Raw genomic sequence first — 21,386 nt, forward strand, 5'->3', positions numbered from 1 at the left:
AACAAGAGAAGCCACCGCAATGAGAAGTCGGCGCACCACAATGAAGAGTAGCCCTTGCTTGCCGCAACCAGGGAAAGCCCACACGCATCAACGAAGACCCAACGCAGCCAAAAAAACAAAACAAAACAAAAAATATGCATTGGCTTCACTCAGCTGGAGCAAAGCTTGGGATGTGGAGGGGGGTGCCGTGGGGACTTCCAGACTAGATAATAAATGTAATGACTGAGACCACCCACATGCTAAACAGTGTCTCAAGACCCCTCCAGGAACCAAGTAACTCGTCCTCCAATCTGTGCCCAACTTTCCCCATCGGTCACCTCTTGGTATGAGGGAGGCACCCTGGTGTGGCAGGACTACCAGTCTTCACTCCTGGGTTCACGGCCTAGCTTGATCACCACCTGCCTGGCGTTCTCACACAGGTACCTGGGCCTCTCTAAGGATAACTGTGGTTGGGATGTTGAGACAAAGGCTTCCTGGGGTCGGGGGTGGAGAGGAGGGGAAGCAGGAGACACAGAGATAAACTCAGGCCCAGTTCCTGGGGGCTGTGCAGAGACACAGGAGAGGAATATCAACCAACCCTGGAGGGGAACAAAGGTGCCAGAGAAGAAGCTACTGCCCCCTGGGAAGCCCCTAAGAGTTTCCACCCCTCTTCCAGCCATGCCTCCAGGACACAGCAGGGCTGAACCAGTGCAAGGCTCTGGAGTATTTCCTCCCCAATCGGCTCTCTTCCTCCTCTGAGGCTCCCAATCCCCAACTCTGGCCCTTCAATCCACATCATGTGTGAATTTGTTTTCACCCGCCCTGGGAATCCAGAGCCTTTCCTGGACTCCCATCCCCAGCTTTCCCATAGCAGCAGAGCTGAGCACAGAGCCAGGCAGACAAGGCCTAGGGGAAAGGAGGGGTATTTGGGGCCCAGTATAAATAATGAAGTCCTGGACCTGGCTCTCTCATTTGGGGCTACAAGGGTCACAGGATCCTTGAGGGCTATTAATGTGCAGGCACTGGGGTCACATGTTTCTAGGTAACATTTCACAACCATGAGAGAAGGAAGGATTATTATATTCTTTTTTTTTTTTTTTTTTTTTTTTTTTTTTTGCGGTACGCGGGCCTCTCACTGTTGTGGCCTCTCCCGTTGTGGAGCACAGGCTCTGGACGCGCAGGCTCAGCATCCATGGCTCACGGGCCTAGTTGCTCCGTGGCATGTGGGATCCTCCCGGACCACGGCTTGAAACCGTGTCCCCTGCATTGGCAGGCAGATTCTTAACCACTGTGCCACCACGGGGGTCCCTATATTCATTTTATTGAGGAGGAAACTATGGTTTAGAGCAGTCAAGCAACTGTTTCACTTTCACATAGTGAACAGCAGAGCTGGGATTCAAACCCAGGTCTCATTTCTCTAATTTGAAGAAACCCCAAAACTATGGAATCTGCCCTCTATCACCCACAAACTGACAACCAAAATAATTCATCAAAAAAAAAGAAAAAAAAAAGAGTATGACTAACTGGGACAGTATGCTTGAAAACTAGAGCAGAAAACCAAGGAGCAAAAGAGAAACGTTGCTGATATGACACCAAGTGAGCTACCTCATCAGAGAACCCACAAGAACAACACTACCACCAATGACTGCCTTCTCTTAAGATGACTGAGGCTGATGATGTGCACATAAGATACAGAATCTACCCAGTTATGCCTCCAGCAGTCCCCAGGCCCTGGAACCCTGTCCCAGCACAGTTAATTGGCTGAAGTGGTTTAGATGCCGAGGAAGGTACAGCTGAGTCCTATAGTTGATATTCTACTTGGTGATGTTACAGAATCTGTTTTTCATTCTTGAAGGCAGGCAGTTCTACAGTGTAGCAGTTAACAAAGAGAAAGAATGAACACAGCCTAGAAGTGGAACCTGGGAAACATGGGATCTAGTTCCAGCTCTACCGTTGTGAATTTATTCAAGCTTCTTCACCTTTGTACTTCATTCATTTCTCCATGACCCTCCAGAGTTTGCATCCTCCTTATATTTGTGGGGATTCTGATGCTCTGTATTTCACAGAGAGGTACCACAATGATCACATTAAATGACATTTGCAGAATCATGCCTTCTACAAAACAATTTCCCATTTATGCATTTTTATGTCTCAGGGTTACTGATATTGTTTTTAAACATATTTGTAACCTGGGAATAAATCTGAGATACAAAAGGAATGATCTTTTCTTCTCCCTTTCAGATGCTGAAGTATTCCTCCAAGAAGATTGGGCATAAAAGGATAGATAATTTGATGGGATGTCTTTTTATTTTATTTTTTAAATCACCAATTTCATTGCTCTCCAACCATGTTTATAAGTTCGGGATACAAAAATATGAGTTTTTCCTATGGTGGAATAATGCATAAGAGTAATAAAACAACTTTTTGATTTTTTCAGTTATAGCTCCTAAAACAAACACATCTGGTTAGTTGACTGGGTTTTTTTTCCAGTTTGTTTATTCACTGACATATTCCAAGTGTTTAAAACACTATCAGACATTTAGGGGGCATTTACTAAATATGTGTTGAATGAATGTGTAAGAAACTTAGAATAAGAGAATGGAGAGAAAAGCCCAAAAGGAAAGCTAAAATGTTTCAGTTCCAGGCAAAGTGCCACTATTGTCTTTTAACACAACAAGAGACAAAGAAATAAAAAGTCTGTGACACATAATAAAGGATAAGGCCAACCGAACAACATATTTATAGTAGAAAAACCGCATATCCAGTGTATTTTTGTGCTCTTGTTACTTACTGTATCTGCCGCAGTCAGATTGATACCCAGTCCTCCAGCTCGTGTACTTAGCAGGAACACAAAAATGTCATTCCTGCAGAAGAGGGAGGGATATTTTAAGAGGAAAAAATGAAAAAGAAAAATGGCATGTGGCAAAAGAGAGGGATCTCTGGACAAAGAACAGTGTCTAGGCCTAGAAAGAGTTTTGGTGGTTACCCAGACCTGATCCAGGTTTCTCTGACACACTGTACAAAGGTGCTCTGTTGCTAAAATCAAACCATGGCAGTCACCTTCCAATTTGCAGATAAACTTTTGCTGCCCACTAATATTGACTGATAGGCAATATAATTATAAACATTTGACAAATGTAACAGAAAAATATGCTATGGAAGTAGAGACCTCTCTTTCTGTAACAGTCATATTTTTAGCAAGTCAAACTATTCCCAGTTCATACAGAGGGGACAAATAAGTCAGTATTTCCTGGTGTTTCCCCAAAGAATCGTGACTTCCAACAATCTGGGAACTAATGATTTTAACTCCAAAGCACTAAAATTCATATGAAGAAAGTTAGTCCCAGAAAAATGACCTGAGGTTGGGATTAAGACTCAGGTTATGACTTTTAAGTATTACGTTGAAGTTAGGATCAATCCATGAAGACAGGCTGAAATTAAAGTACTTTTTGACAAATGCCAACATAACCCTTAACAGAAACAAGACAGTTTTCTCATTTTCCCTCTACATCCTACATCCTATTAAAGAAACCCAGAATTACAAATAAATCAGTAGGTGCCACTGTCATTCATTCAGGCAGCAAATATTCACTGAATATCTTCTAGGGACAAGGGCCATGCCAGATCACAAAGAGCAGTCTTCGACTGTAAGATTTATCTATGTATACACATACAACTAGGGGCTCGGTTTGAGCCCAGTTCCTGCAGATAACATAAATATATTTTAAGACTATCTTGCATTTTCATGTTCCTGCCACCTGAGGTTACTTTCCAGAACACTTCTAAGGGAAAGGGACTGCCTTATACTGGTAAACAAACTTTACAGCCTTCTAAATCAAGCTGCTCACCCCCTTTCTCCATGACTATAATGAGGAATAAAAGTAGAAATTCATTTATATCACTGTTATTCAAACTGCAGGTCACACCTATCATTGGTCATGAAATCAGTTTGGTGGGTCTGGACCACATAAATTAAAGAAAGAAATAGAAGAGATTAGAAAATATTATAATACAACAAAGGTCATAAGGATAAGTATTGTTTTGTGATTTCAGATATGGTAGATATGTACTAAATCCCAATGTAAGATGAATTTTATTCTGTGGGTTCCAGTTAAAAAAAAATAAAGAAAAAAGAAACACACTGACATCAGGATGGTCTCATCCCTTGATGCTGTTCTTCCTTGGTAAAGTCACTTGGCTGCTAAAGGTCTGTTTCCTGTGCTATAAAATGAGGATGCTCTGAATATAGTTGAAGTGACTAAATGATGACATATCAATGGCAAACATGAATACCAGTGAAGGAACTATTCTGAAATAAGTATCCTGGTTAATCCCTAAGCTGGGTAGGTCCTAGTAGAAATCTGTCCATTAATTTGCTTTCAATTAAACACAGCTTTCCTAGAGGCAGACATGGATAACAGATCATGTTTGGAGGCCTCTTGTAGGGCATAATTCCAAAAGTATTGTACTCTAATGAAAGTTCTGCTCGTTTATGCTTGAATTTTATCGTAAAGTTTAATATTTCAGAATTTTATTTATAAGATGTCATCTTTCACGGTTAAATCATAAAGGGCAAACTAAAAAGTTAAAAGGCATCTGCCAGTTTACAAACACATTTTCCCATAGATATGGGATGATATAAATGGAAGCTTGATACCTCACAGCCCATAGGAGAATATTTAACCACAATAAGGTTTCAAATAAAAATTGATGTAGCTTTCCAGGGCCATACTAATCTCTATAGAATAATCCTTCCCACTCTGGCCTTAGGAAGATTGCTCAGTCCCATACATCTATCTCTCTTTCCTGCTCTGTGGACACAGAGGCAGGGGTCAGAGGCTTCTCTCCGATATCTGTGTAAGAGCTGATGGAGTCACCCGATGCCTAGGACTTTTTGTTGGTGTGGGGATGGAGGAACAGGGATGGCACAGGGGAGGGAGACAGAAGGCAGCTGGGATCTGTAGTAAAAGAGTAGAGGCAAAAAGATGGGTCATTTCCATAGAGATAAGTCCCCAGATGTGGTAATCATTCACAAACAAGGACTATATACAGAAAAAAACACTAGAGAAAGGAATATAGATAAAAATAAATTAGTACCAAAACTTAGAAACATTAACGGTGGAAAATGTTTCTTTGAGGATATTAACTATTTATTGAGAAGATGCTTTTAATGATGAGGTAGATGGTAAGTAGCAACGTTTGGCTGCATTCAATGTAATTTCATCATACTGTAATGGAAAAATAAGGATTATGGGAACCCTGGGTGATTAAAAATCAAAGAAATTAGTGTCCATCCTGGATCACACTGTTGGATCATACGTAAACAAAAGCATATCTAAACTGAACTGTTAAGAAGTTCCTTTCTGGGCCTCCCTGGTGGCGCAGTGGTTAAGAGTCCGCCTGCCGATGCAGGGGATACGGGTTCGTGCCCCGGTCTGGGAGGATCCCATATGCCGCGGAGCGGCTGGGCCCGTGAGCCATGGCCGCTGGGCCTGCGCATCCGGAGCCTGTGCTCCGCAACGGGAGAGGCCACAACAGTGAGAGGCCCACATACCGCAAAAAGAAAAAAAAAAAAAAAAAAAAAAGAAGTTCCTTTCTACTTAATAAATCTAGTATTGATAATGTGAATTAATGTTTTGGGAGCTGACTAAAAGGAAGAAAACAGAATCCCAGAAGGCAACATGATGGTTTGGGTGCCCTCTAGGGGGCTATAAAGGAATCTCAACTCAGGGTCTCTATTGGAAGGGGCCATAAAGACGAGGTTTCAGGGGGATCTGTGAAGAAGCCTATGAAATCATGTAGCAAAGACATGCCTAAGTCTCACTCTTAGGCTACTATGCAACAAAATAAATAGTGCTAGGTACGTAGCTGACTGCAGTGAAGACTTGCTGAATGACTGAAAAAGAGCCAGAATTAAAGATACTGGAGCTTTATACTCTCACCAAGAAGGAAAAATCCACACTACACTCATTTTTTCTCATGTTTTCCAAATGGTCACCCAAGTAATCAGATAATCAGGGGGATCCATTTGGCAAACGTCATGGGGTAGGAGGAAGGGAAGCAAAAGCCAAGGCAACCCAGAGCAAAGACCTTGTGAATGGCTTCTAGGATCACGCACTGGTCACGTGTTCTGAATGTTGCCCAGTCAGGACATCCTGGCCAAACAGTCTTTAGTCTCAGTCAGACTCTTTCCTGGAAGGATCCCTCATAAATAAATCTTGTATAAAGCGAATGTAAATGGCTTTTTATAGGAGTTCTTGTTTACTCTGGCTGACCTTTGAGCCACAGGGCTTTCCAGTTGAAACTACAATTTTTTCTTTTGATGTCTTTTCATTAATAATAATGAAAATATTTGGCAAGTCATGCTTTTTTGTTTTCAAAAACACCTGTCTTTTTCTCTATATTGGGCTACTGTTGCCATTCAAATTTGTAAATTTAGATCCCATTTGGAGGGACCTGCCTGACAAGCTTCTAATCAGCATAGGCACAGTTCAAATTCTATACGTGAGAGGTAGGAGATTATTTCCTAGCCACAATCCTAACTCTACCATCTAGCTCATATGTAGGAAGGGAAGAAGACTTTAGTCTGTTTTTTCATTTTACCTAACATTAGATGCAGATGCAGATGTTAAAATGATTGTTACTCAGTATCTAAATAAAACTCATTACTCCCTAAGTAATTCTTAGTTGTAGAATTTGGATGCTCAAGTAAGGTTTTCCAGGAAAGCATAAAAACAAGATATTTACTAAGCAGATCTAGTATAAGTTAATGGTGAAAATACCCTTTTAAAGCTAAGCTTTTCAAGACTAATGTGTGCTACTGTGATTGCCCAAGTAATCACAAGTTAAATAAGAGATTTTAGAAGCAGTAAATTAGATACATCTACTGATTTTTTTCCACTAAAAGGTCACTGTAAAATGTAGTGAGCCCTGGATCTCACAGTCCAGTTTCCTGGAAATTGCTTCAGCTAGAAGAAAAATTGTAGCTCTACAACTCAGAAGCCCAAACTGTTAGAAGTCAACGTAATGCAGCTCTGATTGGAATCTAAGCCAGTAGAATTTTCTACAAAGCAATATGACAATATGCACAGTCTTAAACATTCATATTCCTTTACTCAATAATCTCTCTTGTTTGAATCTATATTAAGAAAATAATCTAAAATGATGACAAAGCTTTGTAACAAAGATACTCAACATTTTAACAACAGAAAGGTGGTATATCGAATGTAATGGAATATTGATCATTAAAAATAATGATTACAATGACTTTTTTAATGATATGTGAAGACCTTTATGATATACTGTTAAGTGGAAGAAATGAGGACATAGTCATCTCTACAATATGGGTATCAACATATAAATCTAACTACATACACACATCAAAGACAAGAGGAATAAACCAAAATGTTAACAGTGATGGGATTGTGGGTGACTTTTACTTTCTTCATCAAATATTTCTCAAATTTTCCTCAATAGGCATTTTATATAATATACAATGGCCCCAACTGTTACTGGAAAAAAAAATTAGCTTTGCTATAAATGAGATTCTCAAATGTACAATATCGAACATACTAGTGGAAAAAAACCACAAACAGTAATAGGCAAACGATCTATTACTTAATGGCTTTTCTTCTAACACACAATTCATGCTGCCTTCATACCAATGTGCCCAAATCACTGAAGTGCTGGCATTCCTGGAGAAAACATAGGCACCCTGGGGGAAACATACAGTCTACAGATCTTGTATGTAAGATTCTTGTCATTTGGAGCCCTGCAGGTTGGACTAGATAAGGACACAGTGAAATGTATTTCACTTGATTTCAAAATCAAGGAAAGATAAAAATCAGCTGGTAAACTTTTTTGGGTGTGGGGAGAGGTGCACACAGTATGGAGTGCTAGGAGGCACTACTATGATTATACATGTCTCACTCAAATAATCAAGTTAAGAATCGGTCAAAAGCTTCTGCTAGGTAAGAAGCTAAGTTAGGTCATTTACCAGCTGCTTCAGGTAACAAACTAAAATAGGTCCAAAGCAGCTCTTACCCTCCATTGTTGGTCAAACAGGCACCTGAATGCAGAAGTAGTTTCAACCTAGGAGTTATTGGTCTGAGTATATACTATAAACCAAAACATCAGGATGTATCTCCTTACCCATGCTGTGTTATAAAGGACCGTGCAATAGCAAAAATCCTCAATCAGAGGACATTCTATGTTGAACTATGGATTTGTTTCATGCTGAAGTAAAACATGCTTTAAAACTGAAATGAAAGAAACTAAAAATTGCAACCTAAATACAAATGGCTATGTGCTTAATTTTCTACCCAAGAATTCGAAAGTTAAATATTAACAGACAACACAATTAAAGGCCAAAAATTCAGAACTGTTCTGACTTATAGAACATTAAGATCTACTCTATTCCTCAGTTCTCCAGGTCTAAGGAAAATTAAGGGTGGAGTTCAGGAGACCTGTCACTAGCAGACCCTGGCTTTCTCCTTGGAGAGAGCAGTAAGCAGACCCTGCTTATTACAATGAGAACCTGTACTTGGGATAATTATGGTTCTGTAGGCCATCAGCATCCAGCATGCAGTATTTGAAATTTCATAGGCTCATTATCAGGTGGGAGAAGTACTATAACTGAGAGCTGCCAGATGAATAGATTGCACACTACTGCAATTTGTCATACTGCACTGTACTACTACAATATTAGAGGCAAAGCAGGAAAAAGGAGGTATTTTTCTTTAAACTTATACAAAATGAAATAGGTAAGCAAAAACAAAAAGAAAATCAACTGCAAGTCAATACCCAGAGATAGCCATTGTTAACATTTAGGAATATAGCCTTGTGGATTTTTTTCTATGTACGTATTATTCACATAAGAAGGATCCTGGTTCATACTCAGAAATCATTTCTTTTATTGCCCAAAGAAACAGGCACTGATTTGGCACTAAAATTACCAACTATTCATTTCCTCTCTCTTTCACAGACACACAAATCTAAACCACTATAAGCAGATCTAGCTACCTCATAAAATAGCAGAAATAATATCATGATTGCTTAACAATCTGAGATGTGTTGGTATTTCTTTTGACTCATCATCTCAACTAGAGGAAAATCAAATGACCATTTTTGTAATTCCTATTAACATTACCTGGTCTGAAAATCAGCAACCATGTCCCGCCTCTCTGAGATCTTGGATGAGCCATCAAGCCTCATGTAGGTATGCTTCCTGTAAACCACATATTCCTGCCAATCAGAGTAAAAAGATATAATAAGTTTGATGCAAATTACTGCGTTCTAATTTCCACAAGCATCTACCCACCTCATCCATACTGGGGGCAAGTCATTCTACCCAGAATGAGGAGAAAGCAATCTCAGAAGTACAGGAATTTGATTCGTAAATGAGTTTATTGTCAGTGTGCGAAAATAGAGGGTACCCTGAAGATTACAACGACTCTCAATTTCAACTTAGAAACTAATCTTATTCCTGCAGATTTCTGTAGTTTTTGTAAAGAAACAAGCTAAACAAAATGAAATCTGTAAACCAAAATGGCTTTTCAGTCACTAACCAGATGTCTCTCATGGCTATGGAACAGCCAGTTTTCTTTCAGCAACATCCACCCCAATGGGTTTCTCTCCAGCAAATTCTTGCTGACCAAGTCCTTGAATTTACAACCTAAGCTCCCTTCTCCCAGCACAGCATACATCACTGTTAAGGGAGGCCTAAGCATCAGAATGAACAGAAGACAAGGTAACTTTCCATGGCAGAGAATGTTCTTGGCATTATCTGTAAGAGGAATTAAAACTTTTAAGAACAGAGAAGAGATTTCAAGAGATGCAATAGAGGGGATGTATCTCCATTCTTGGAAGTTGCAATTCCTCTTACAGATATGTCCAAATGAGCACTGATTTCCTTTCTTTACCCCGATTATATGGATTATGTTTCAGAAAGTCCACTTGCAGAGGGACTGTTACAAAAACCTAATACAGGGACTTCCCTGGTGGTGCAGTGGTTAAGAATCCGCCTGTCAATGCAGGGGACACAGGTTCTAGCCCCAGTCCGGGAAGATCACACATGCCGCGGAACAACTAAGCCCGTGTGCCACAACTACTGAGCCCACATGCCTAGAGCCCGTGCTCCACGACAAGAGAAGCCACTGCAATGAGAAGCCCGTGCACTGCAATGAAGAATAGCTCCCGCTCGCCGCAACTAGAGAAAGCCCACGCGCAGCAACAAAGACCCAAGGCAACCAAAAAATAAAAAGCTAATACAGCTGCCTATTTATAAGAAACACCATGAAGCAGTTTTTTCAGTTCAAAGAAACTTTTTTCCTATTGAAAAATACTAATCATTTCTACATTTGGGAGATGTTTCTATTAATTAATTTTCTGTGGTCGAATATTCTTCCTTTGTAGTATTCTCATTATGGACCTCTTATACCTGGCTGGGTACTTCAGCACAGAAGGTTGTTACAGTTTGGTATGACTGGTACAGTGTATGTGGCAGCACTCTTAGAGCAAGTTGATATATATATATATATAAAATATATATGTGTGTGTGTGTGTGTGTGTGTGTGTGTGTGTGTGTGTGTATTTTTTTTTTTCTTCCTTTTTTCACTATTTCCTTCTGTCTCCAGGTGGTTCTTTAAGGGCTTTGGTAATCACAGGGTGGGCAGAAAATATTCAGTCAAAGCAAGCTTCAAATTTAGTGGTAGAGCCCTATAATGGGAATGGGTTAATGGCAGAAGAGTAGGGGGTGTTTTGGATGAGGAATTCAGGAAAGAAGATGAAAAATGACAGCATGATGATGGTCTTTAGAGGCTCACTATACCTGGGCAGCTAATCCAATCAGGAGATGTTGCCATCCAGAACAACAAAATACCTAGATTATAGAGAGACAGTCCACAGATTTGAACTTTAACCAAAAGGTGGGCTTCCTGCATAGGCACTGCACTCTTTTGCCTTTTGAACCAGAACTTCCAACTTTAGTGACAGGACTGATGAATGAACCTTCTTGTAGATCTTGCTGTTCATATCATTTATATATCAAGGTCAGAACAACATTAGAGATATTAATCCTAGGCCATAATTAAACCAACACTGATCATAGACAACCTGTTACTGAGGCAACGGAAGTGAATCTTTCCCATTTGCTGCTTTAAGCCTTTGCTCTCTCACCCAGGGGAATAGGGGGATTTCAGAAGGCTTAGTTGAGTTTAGATCCTATTTCAGTAAATAGCTTCAAAACAACAAGTAAATGGACATGGAAACAGCCATTAAAAGCAGAAGAGAGGAATAGCTATATCCTGACAATACAGAAAAACATCTATAAGATAAAGACTGAGCTAAAAAGGCAATTCAGTATTTCTTTCATTCACAAATTCTGGCTACACCAAAGCTTTCCTAGACATCTCTCTAGAACTCTAGGCTATTTGGGAAAGATACTTAATTTAATCAAATGCTCATCCGGAAAGAAAAGCCTTATTTTTTCCAATTGTTAATTTCAAGAACTGTTCCATTCTTAGTTCAGTTCTCCTATGATCCTAAAAACACCTAATGATTTAACATAAAATTTAATTCTATCTTTTAAAATAAAAAGACAAATTCTAACAACAAATGATTTGATAGTAGTCATAGCACTTTTGAAAAGTTAGTTTAAAAATCTATTTTAAAAAATCTATCCCCACTTAACAATCTCTATATCAAAAGGTTTTCTAATATCCATCTTAAGAGTCTTGCTTAATATATTCTTTTCAAAGCCAGCAGCTGAGACTGGTTAATTAGTGACTATTTGCTGAGTTTTGCAGTTAAATGTCTTTTATTTTTATTTATTTTTTAAACAAACTTTATTTATTTATTTATTTATTTATGACTGCGTTGGGTCTTCTTTGCTGCGCGTGGGGCTTCTCTAGTTGCGGCCAGCGGAGGCTACTCTGTTGTAGTGCGCGGGCAGGCCTCTCATTGCAATGGCTTCTCTTGCTGTGGAGCACAGGCTCTAGGCTCGCGGACTCTAGAGGGCAGGCTCAGTAGTTGTGCTGCATGTGCTTAATTGCTCCGCAGCATGTGGGATCTTCCCGGACCAGGGCTTGAACCCGTGTCCCCTGCATTGGCAGGCAGATTCTTAACCATTGCGCCACCACTGAAGTCCCTTAAATGTCTTTCAAGGATGGCACAGCATTCTCATTCATCCCCCAATAGTCTGTAATTCACTCCCATGCCTGAGGACCACTGCTGGATGACTACTGCTTGCTGGATGACTTTACTGTGTTTTGTAGGAACCGTGTCATGTTAGCACTCCTGTGCATTAAGAAGGGCTTATGGTACAGAAAGGCCAACCATTACCCAGTTCTTCCTGACACTTGGCACTCTGTAGAAACCAAGGGCATTTCTAACCCAAGTCTACTTGGGTTATTTAGGAAAAGCTCAGAAAATGATCCATCAGTATGATTAAATTTCTTGGAACCTTGTAAACCAAGAATTCCTTTCCACTTAAAGCAGCGAAGAGAAAAGAGAAACCAAATGTAGACCTTCCCCTCCCAGAAGTCTCATAATTTAGTATCCTCCCTTAATTAAATAAATATGAACACCAGTATTCTCAAGTGGATCAATAACCACTAACCAAAGTAAGCTCTAATTCTGCTTGAACTAATAAAATAAAAATTATGGCTTTTAACATTTAGGAAGTCTTTAGACCTATACAGTTCTAGTAGATACTATTTTTAAAAATTATTGTAGAAGCCAAAGGGGTTATGGACAAGATGTACTCTTGGCATCTGAGTAGTGATTTTCAGCCGGGATTAAAATTCCTGGGTCCCACCCCAGGAATTCTGACTCTGTAGGTCTGGGTTAGGGCCTAGACCGGTTTATTTTTAAAAAGCTCCAAAGATGACTGCAATAGACACCCTATTTCTAGAGCTGAGAACAACCACTCCAGAGGGAAGGCAGGGCAGGGTCCCTTAGAATCATGCTTTCTCAGCATGGTTCTCAGATGAGCAACACATGAAGTTTGTTAGAAATGCAGAACTGAGGGGCACACCCCGTATCTAGTCAATCGAAATCTGCGTTTAACAGGTGTGACTTGTAAGTACATTTACACTGTTATAGAACATACCCTTATGCTATTTCTAAAGCACTGGAACACTTTTTTCAAGAAAACTCTTATATGGAATCCCTCTAATATAAAATAGATTTTTAAAAAAATTACTATTCTAGCTAACAAAGAAGGGCAGGGAGTCCAGGCCCCACCTGTTTAATGTCTACACCTAGGTCTCCTGTCCTGTACCCAACCCCATCAGTTGAAAAACCACTGTCTTAGAATACAAATTGAGAAGACAGGTCAGTTCTGGAACACATCCCTAAGTCCTACTTTTTAAGCAGGAGCATGTGAACAGAGCTATTAGCATAACTCAAAATAGTTTCAGCAAGTGCCTCTCAATCCTTTAAAGTATACTAAATAAAAGCCAACATTCACACACCCAGGGGCGTAATACAAAGGGTCTAGGTTCACCTTGTAGTAGTGATAGTGATGATGACTAGCATTTACTGAACATTTACTAAGTGACAATCACTATTCTGTGTATTTTACCTGGTTTTGCTTATCTAATCCTCACTATAGCCTTTCAGGTAGGTGTTATTATTGTCACTCCCATATCTTACAGATGTTAAGCAAGGTCTCTAAAGTGACACAGGCAGTAGGCATGGAGCTAGGATGGGAACTCAAGTGGACTAGATCCAGAGCCTTTAGCTTAACCCCTCCACCTACTGCTTCCCAGATAGAACAGAAGCTCACTACCACTAGCGGAAAAAAAGGGGAAGGAGAAGCCCCACAAGGTTCTTAATATATTATGACTATAACCCCCATCCATCATGATCATAAAGAAAGGGTAACTGGGCACTTGAAAAAGTAAAGGCTAATGTTTATGTATCCCTAACGCAAACCTTCCATTCTGAGACTTCTTCTCTATTTCAAAGTTGTCTCTGATGTTCATTTTAACCCAATTTCACTGTCACAAAAAAATCTGAGGGGAAGACTCAGTATGATCCACAAACCTGCAGACCTAGTGTAACTTTAATTTTCCTGGACATGCCCCTTTCTATCTTTGGTGTTTATCACCGGCAAAAAGTGAGGCTCCCCTCAATGTCTATTACAACTTCTCTTTTGTCCAACCAAATTGCACCAAGTAAGTGAAATATGATAGTTATCCTTCTCTTATCTAATATAGAGCCCTCTGGAGCAATCACAAAGCATTCATGGGCCCACCATAATCTGCCTTCACCCTGCTTGTTATTCCCCTTTCTTCTATACCATATGCTCCAGTTACACTAAACTACTCCCCACTACCCAATGTCTTGTACCTTCCCACGTCTGTGCCTTTCTACATCTGGCTTCCTTAGTCTGGAAATGCCCTTTTTCCTCATGGTTGAAATTCTATTTAAGTTCAGTTCATATGTCACCATATGTGAAGCCTTCCCAAAGTGACCCAGTTGGAAATAAACGTATCATCCCTCTTGCTATCTTCGTCTCTCTTTATGCTTTATTTTTGGCATTAGTGTCAGGGTACACTTGACAGTTATTTGTGTGAGACATATATATACATACATACATAAATCCTTCACTAGATCCATCTCTTAAAGTCAAAGACCACATTTAACTGGTATTTACCTCTGCCTAGCACAGTGCCTCGCTCATAGTTGGCATGAAAAAGAAATGAACTAAACAGAATAAATATAGTGTGGCTGTAAGCAAACATATTTCTTTCTATTACTTCTAAGACCTAATGAAAATGCTAGTTAACAGTAACCCCAATTTGCTTTTCATTCCACAGAGCAGTTTTAAAATACTCAGTTTCCCTGTATGTTCAGAATCACAGCTCCCAAAGGTTACTTGGAGTTCTAAGAAAAGCCAGCCCATAAATGATAGAATGTCTGTTTGGGATGAATCCTTCCCCAGTGAGGTACTTGCTGACTAGGCAAGTTACACAACCCACTGTCTCATATATCATCGTTAGCTATGGATTATCTGTATTTAATTCTGTGTTGCATTATTTTCATATATTGGTGTAGTGCAAGATTTGTCTGGGTTTCGGTACTTAACAATCACACATACAGCACCAGTTGGCTGACCCTTTCCTAGTATTTTTGTATTGCATAGAAAATACTGAGGCTTATTTTCTTGAACTACAGACTCAGTTGCTTGATGCAATAGGAATGAATCTCAAAAGAGATGACTCAGAGATAATGTAAGTCATCTGTAGTGAGTTAAAAGCTCTCTGCAACTACTAAACTATGGGGAGGGACGGGAAGTATCCCAAACTATAGGGTAAAATGGTGGTGGTGGGAAAAGTTTTGTCTGACATCCAGCTGGATGCCACCATCCCAAAGGCATAGGGGCTATGTCTGTGTCCATAGTACTCCCATCAGGCAAGACCCTGTATGTGACTCAGGAAATAAAAAATAAACTGATAACATAACTTAGTGACCTGTGATATCCTCCCTTATTTACGTCCTTGACTTCTACCCATGGCACACTAAAAATTCCTGGCCCTAGAAATTAAGTAGTCTCCTTTTTAAATCCCCTATCTGGAAATACTATTTGGATACCATGGGACAAGATGAAATATTTCTGAATATAGAATTCTATTTGGAAGAAGATCTGATATATTCGCTTGAAATTTAAATTAAAGTCAGATTTTTGCCCAAGGAGGCTATCAATCACTTTAGAAAATACTGAGCAAATACAAAGTGCTTAGAACTAGTATTTTTCACAAAATGGAATCCTGGTCATACAAAAGTGTGTGAATTTTTACTATCTTTTAGTTCTTCTGAGTCCCAGAAACAGACAAACACATAGCCAAGGCTAAGGCACAGAACAAAAAAACCCCAAAAAGGCTGTTAGATAAAAGAGATGCTGACATGCTCCACAGCTACACAGCAGAGCTTCAACAGCCCCATGTGAGCTCAAATTCCTGCTCTAGTGGAAGTTTTTCTTCCATCTTTGATATACAGGGTACAAGATGTCAAGGGAAAAAGAGAATCCTGAAAAAATTTTTTTAATCTAAAAAAACAAACAAGCAAACAAAAACCACAACACTCTGAGAATGAAGAAGCAAGGCCAAGGGTCAAGGTATTTTTTTAAATTAATACTAGGTCATGTTTTAAAGTGGAATATGGCTCTAATGAATGTTTACAATGAAAGCTTCCATCATGAAAGTGACTGAAAAACCCATAATACTCTTTGAAAAGATAATGAAAAGTAGACCTAATCCTGCACTTTCCTAAAATCCACAATACATTTACATTTCTATAAATGATTAGACAAATATTAAACATTGTGGGCACTGTAATTCTTTGCCCACAAAATATATTTGGAGGGGCTTCCCTGGTGGCACAGTGGTTGGGAGTCTGCCTGCCAATGCAGGGGACACGGGTTTGTGCCCCGGTCTGGGAGGATCCCACATGCCGTGGAGCGGCTGGCCCCGTGAGCCATGGTCGTTGAGCCTGCGCATCCGGAGCCTGTGGTCAGCAACAGGAGAGGCCACGGCAGCGAGAGGCCCGTGTACCGTGAAAAAAAAAAATAAAAAAAAAAAAAAAAAAAAAAAAATATATATATATATTTGGAGGACTAAACTCTTGGAATATAAAATGTGGTTCGTTTGAGTAAATAATATTAAAACAAATAAATAGACTGAAAAAGAAGAAACTTTAAAATTTAATGTTGAAGGAAAAAGAATAGTATAGTAGTAAGGAAACTAGACAACAGTTTCATTTTAATTATTCAGTACAAACAGTTGCAACATTTTCTGGCTTCAACATCCTAGAAGCATGTTACACACATGGCTAAGGAATGTTAGCAGTTGTGAAATTCAGGCTTTGACTTTGCTTTTCCCTAATTTAGAATTCCCCATAGAGCAATGCAACTACATTTAGAGAAGATTCTCAAGCTGCCTTCATTGCTAAGCCTACCCACAAAGTCCACATCCCCTCGAAAAATCCTGCTGGATTATAGACAGACAGGAAGTGACCCTGGTGGGTAGTGTTCACAACACTCATCCTGAACAAAACTCATTATCATACTTTGAATTACTTATCTTAGTGATTCTTATGAGTACCTAGAAGTGTGCAATATACAGAATAAGGGACTAAAATGCAGGACTGTGTCACTTCACCTACCCACACTTGCCTTTCATCTACCAGAGCTAGATTATTTTTTGGTGGCTCACCCCCTTTTCCTTGGAACTTCCCTTATAATGTGAATGAGCTTTTAAGACTCTATAATATACTGATATATAGCCTTGGGAAAAAAAAGATTATTAACTCCCTTACAAAATCCTTAGCATATTATATTACCTTTTCTATAATTCTTATCAGTGAAAGATTACTATTTCATCTATACTTTCCTGACTCTTCAGGAAAAGGCAAGTGCACTTTATCTAAAAAGAGTCCCACTGAAAGAAAGTTACTCATATTATTTTGGCTGTTGACATCATTTAGTTTGAACAGATTTTTTTTTTTTTTTTTTTTTTGGCTGCATTATGTCTTCGTTGCTGCACAGGCTTTCTCTAGTTGCGGTGAGTGGGGGCCACTCTTCGTTGTGGTGCGTGGGCTTCTCATTGAGGTGGCTTCTCGTTGTGGAGCACGGACTCTAGGTGCACAGGCTTCAGTTGTTGCAGTGCATGGGCTCAGTAGTTGTGGCTCACGGGCTTTAGAGCACAGGCTCAGTATTTGTGGTGCACGGGCTTAGCTGCTCTGCAGTACATGGGATCTTCCTGGACCAGGGCTCGAACCCAAGCCCCCTGCATTGGCAGGCAGATTCTTAACCACTCTGCTACCAGGGAAGTCCCTGAACAGAATATTAAGGATGCAGGCAGTCCTTTTATTTTGGATTATTGCTGTTAGGAACTTTAACATAGTCAAGATTTACATCAAACACAACGGCTTAATCACCTCTTACGGTGACTCAGTCACTTATAAGCATTTTTTCCATCATTTAGAAATAGATGACCTATTCACAATACAAAAAGGCAGAAACTTCTGCCTGTTGACAGCATTCCAGAGGCTAAACACTTTTTATTAAACATGAAACAGTGATTAAATTGACCTCAAATATTATTTGTTATGTCTCTTGCTAAAAGAAGTTGCCTGATTATTTAAGAGCCTGCCACCGAATTTAGATAAACTCACTGCAAAATTCAGCGAGCCAGCCTTGGCTTCTGAAGAACCTAAAATTCTCCCCTATTGCTACCCTTCATTCCTTCTGTACTGATAGAATCTCTACTCCCTTATTCCTAGATAGGGATAATCATGGTCCAGTTTCCACTTATTTATTACCAACTAGTCCCTGGAATAGCAGGGTTAAAATTTAAAGGCTTAAATATGTAAAACACACAAAAAAAACATGAGAATATTTATACACTACTGACATCCAGATGCTTTAGCCTCTCAACAGATGGCTTTCCAACTTTCTTGCATGAAAAACTTACTCTAGTGGTCTGTGATTATTTGTCCTCACTTTCACTCCTCTGTTTGTATGTCCATGACTTTCTCTCCCTCAAATAATAAGCCACTACTTCAACAACAAGAAAGCAGAGAGAATATCAACTCAGAAGTAATAAAAGAAACAAAATCTGCCCTGCACAGTAAGACAGAGCTGTATCTTTCACCATAACCCAATGGTTGTCAACTTTGGTTATATATTAGAATCACCTTGGGAGCTTTTTATCCTAATGCCTAGGCTTCATTCCATACTTCTTATATAAGTATCTCTGAGGATGGGACATCAGTATTTTTTAAAGCTCCCCCAAAAGACTGCAAAATGTAGTCAGGTTGAGAATCACTACACTAACTCAGGATGAATAGTTGCTCTCTAATAGAGAACTAATCCCAAATCTTGTTTTCCATACAGAATTTCAGAGGACTTTTTAAGAAATTCCTAGGATCTGATCTGCTTTAAAATTCGGGAATTTCTTCACTAGTAAAGGAAGGAAGGAGGGGGATTCTATTTCACTGATACAAGGAAGGAGGAAGAAGTCCTTTGCACACTTTCATATCCGCCAGGAGTTGCTTCTCCTCCCAATATAGATGGTCAAATCACGAAGACAAGTTTTGGGTTCCCATTAAGCAGGACTGACATTAGTCATACATCTATGATTCCTGCAATTTAAATGTCAAAGCGTCCTAGTCCCCAAGGTTCTTTCTCCTACCTCCAGCAGGTCTATCATCCTGGTCATCTGGGAGTAGATAAGGACCCTATGTCCTTGAGACTTGAGCCGAGTCAACAGGACATCAAGGGCATACAGCTTTCCACTGTCAGTGATGAGGCTCTCCTTGCCTAGGGAGAAGAAAAGGGGGGAAGCGGGAAATTATATTTAATTGAAGCAGCAAAATCACTCACTGCAAAGCTGTATGCAGCCAAAATTACTGCAACCAGGACGCTTGTCATCATGAGAGCAGGAAAGTACTCTAGAGAAGAATGCAAAGCACTGTTAAATCATATCCAGTAGTGCTCTGGGAAGAAACATCCTGAAGTAGGGAGGTGTAGGTCCCCTCCCAACTGACAGTTCCCAATCAAAAATCTGCTGCTAAGGCATCTGAAAGTTTCACTGCTCCACATTTTTATTGAAGAGACAGCAGGTATTATGTGGACATCTAAGAGTAATATCCATGCCAAACTTGCTGTAAGTGACCTGAGAAATCTGTTTTTCCTTTGTTCATCTTATCTCTAGGTATCTGTTTCTACTAGTCCTGTGGCTACATGGTTTACCTCCCAAAGGCATGAGAATGTAGAGAAACAAGGGCTGCTCTTGCCTGCCCCTAAAGACACTTGAACACCAAGAAATGCACTAAAAAACAAAAACAAAACAAAAGAAAACCCCTCTCTCTTGGATGATTTCAAATAGGTTGGCTGGTAAATGTCATTATCCTAAGCTGTAATTTAATAAAGACACTAGGGTTTATTCAGCTTTTCAGAAAGACTGACTTTGGGTTTCTGTGAAATGGAAGCTGCTTTCACTCACTCATTTGTGCTTCCTCCTTCCTCTTCCCATTTAAAAAAAAAAAAAAAAAAGGCATTTCAGCCAAAGATCTTTAGAGAACACTTAACTCACAAATTTTCATCTTATCCATTCAGTATCATTCAACTCCCATCACATTTCAGGAAGGAGAGTTTCCTGTTTGCAGACTGGTCCATAAACATACCCTAAACAATTGCTGCTACTAGGAGGGGAAGAGATGAAACTTAAGGGGCTGGGAGATGTAAGAGTATGTTTGCAAGTGGCTGTGGGATGCAAAAAGAGAGACAGAAAGGCTAGAGAGTTCACATACACAGCTAACTACTAAAAGTAAAAAAAGAAAACTGTTAAGAAAAACATACTGTCTACCTTTAGTTTCGGGTTTGAACCTGTGGTTTTTCCTCTGAACTACAGAAGCTGACTGTTGAGAGCAATCCAAGTTTTCAACAGTCATTTCTCTGTTCTCGCCACTATCTGCCAAGTGCACAATTAATTGTATAAACCGAATGAGAACAGATGTGCTGACAGCACCACAACAAATCATCGGCCACTCTGCTTCTGCTACAAAGCTACAGGTCCTGGATGTTTACTCCCCTGCACTGCAGCCTGCCTTTTCCCACCTTCGGAACATTGCCAGGCCACATTTCTTCCTCCACCACCCCCTCCCTGACACTGTGGCACACACCTTTGTTCAGCCTCTTTGTTTGGTCCTGTTTAGATTATTGAAATGCTCTCCTTGTTGGTCTCCTTACCAATGCAATCAAATGACTGCAGCTGGGACAGAACTGATTGCTAAGCCCTCTTGCTGGCACGGGACAAGGAGGCCTATATAAATTCCCAGTCTGATCAGGCAGCAATGCTTTCGTAACAACTTCAAGGGTTTCTTCTTGCCAATTACCCTTCTCCTTTAATTGGGTTCCCTGGGGTCCCTCAATTTTGACAGCTCCTAAACATCCCCCAAAGAGGTACCAATCAGCTTCAGACAGTAAGTTTCTTTTTTTCTCATTAAAAGCACAGGAAAGTGAAAAAAAGAAACCCATATATTTTTCAGTCACTGAGTGAGAGTGGGCAAGCTAAGCACATCAGATTTCTGCAGCCTGCTTATCTCCTCTTTCCATTCGTATATAGTCCCTCAACACAAATATTTAAGCATATACAAATCTGTCTTGTGTCTGAATATTCGGAAGCTTCAATTCATCTCAAAATCATGATTTAATGGTTTTCACACCTTCCTGCTTCCCACATCTACTTTACTTTGCAAGCAGAACAAACTGATGCTAGGATTAGAAAAACTCAGAGATGAAGATGTACACTTAGAAGAGAACTCTGATGCACCTAAAAGAAGCAAGAAGTCGCACCTGTTGTTAGCTTGTTATTGTTTAGGTGGGGGAGGTGGAAGTGGAT

General features: G+C 39.8%; 1 protein-coding gene across 4 annotated transcripts in view; it reads right to left on the reverse strand.

Annotated features, from left to right (window-relative positions):
• The window catches only part of INO80 (INO80 complex ATPase subunit), a 130,925-nt gene that overhangs the window by 16,996 nt on the left and 92,543 nt on the right, over positions 1 to 21,386 (reverse strand). For all 4 annotated transcript variants that reach the window (XM_060096632.1, XM_060096631.1, XM_060096630.1 and 1 more), the window contains exons 27-29: positions 19,176 to 19,303; positions 9,128 to 9,222; positions 2,771 to 2,843 (exon numbers count right to left, since the gene is read on the reverse strand). In XM_060096632.1, coding sequence (XP_059952615.1) covers positions 2,771 to 2,843; positions 9,128 to 9,222; positions 19,176 to 19,303 — 296 coding nt within the window. The remainder of the gene's footprint in view (positions 1 to 2,770; positions 2,844 to 9,127; positions 9,223 to 19,175; positions 19,304 to 21,386) is intronic.

Source organism: Mesoplodon densirostris, chromosome 4 (genome assembly GCF_025265405.1).
Source record: "Mesoplodon densirostris isolate mMesDen1 chromosome 4, mMesDen1 primary haplotype, whole genome shotgun sequence".
Lineage (NCBI taxonomy): Eukaryota > Metazoa > Chordata > Mammalia > Artiodactyla > Ziphiidae > Mesoplodon > Mesoplodon densirostris.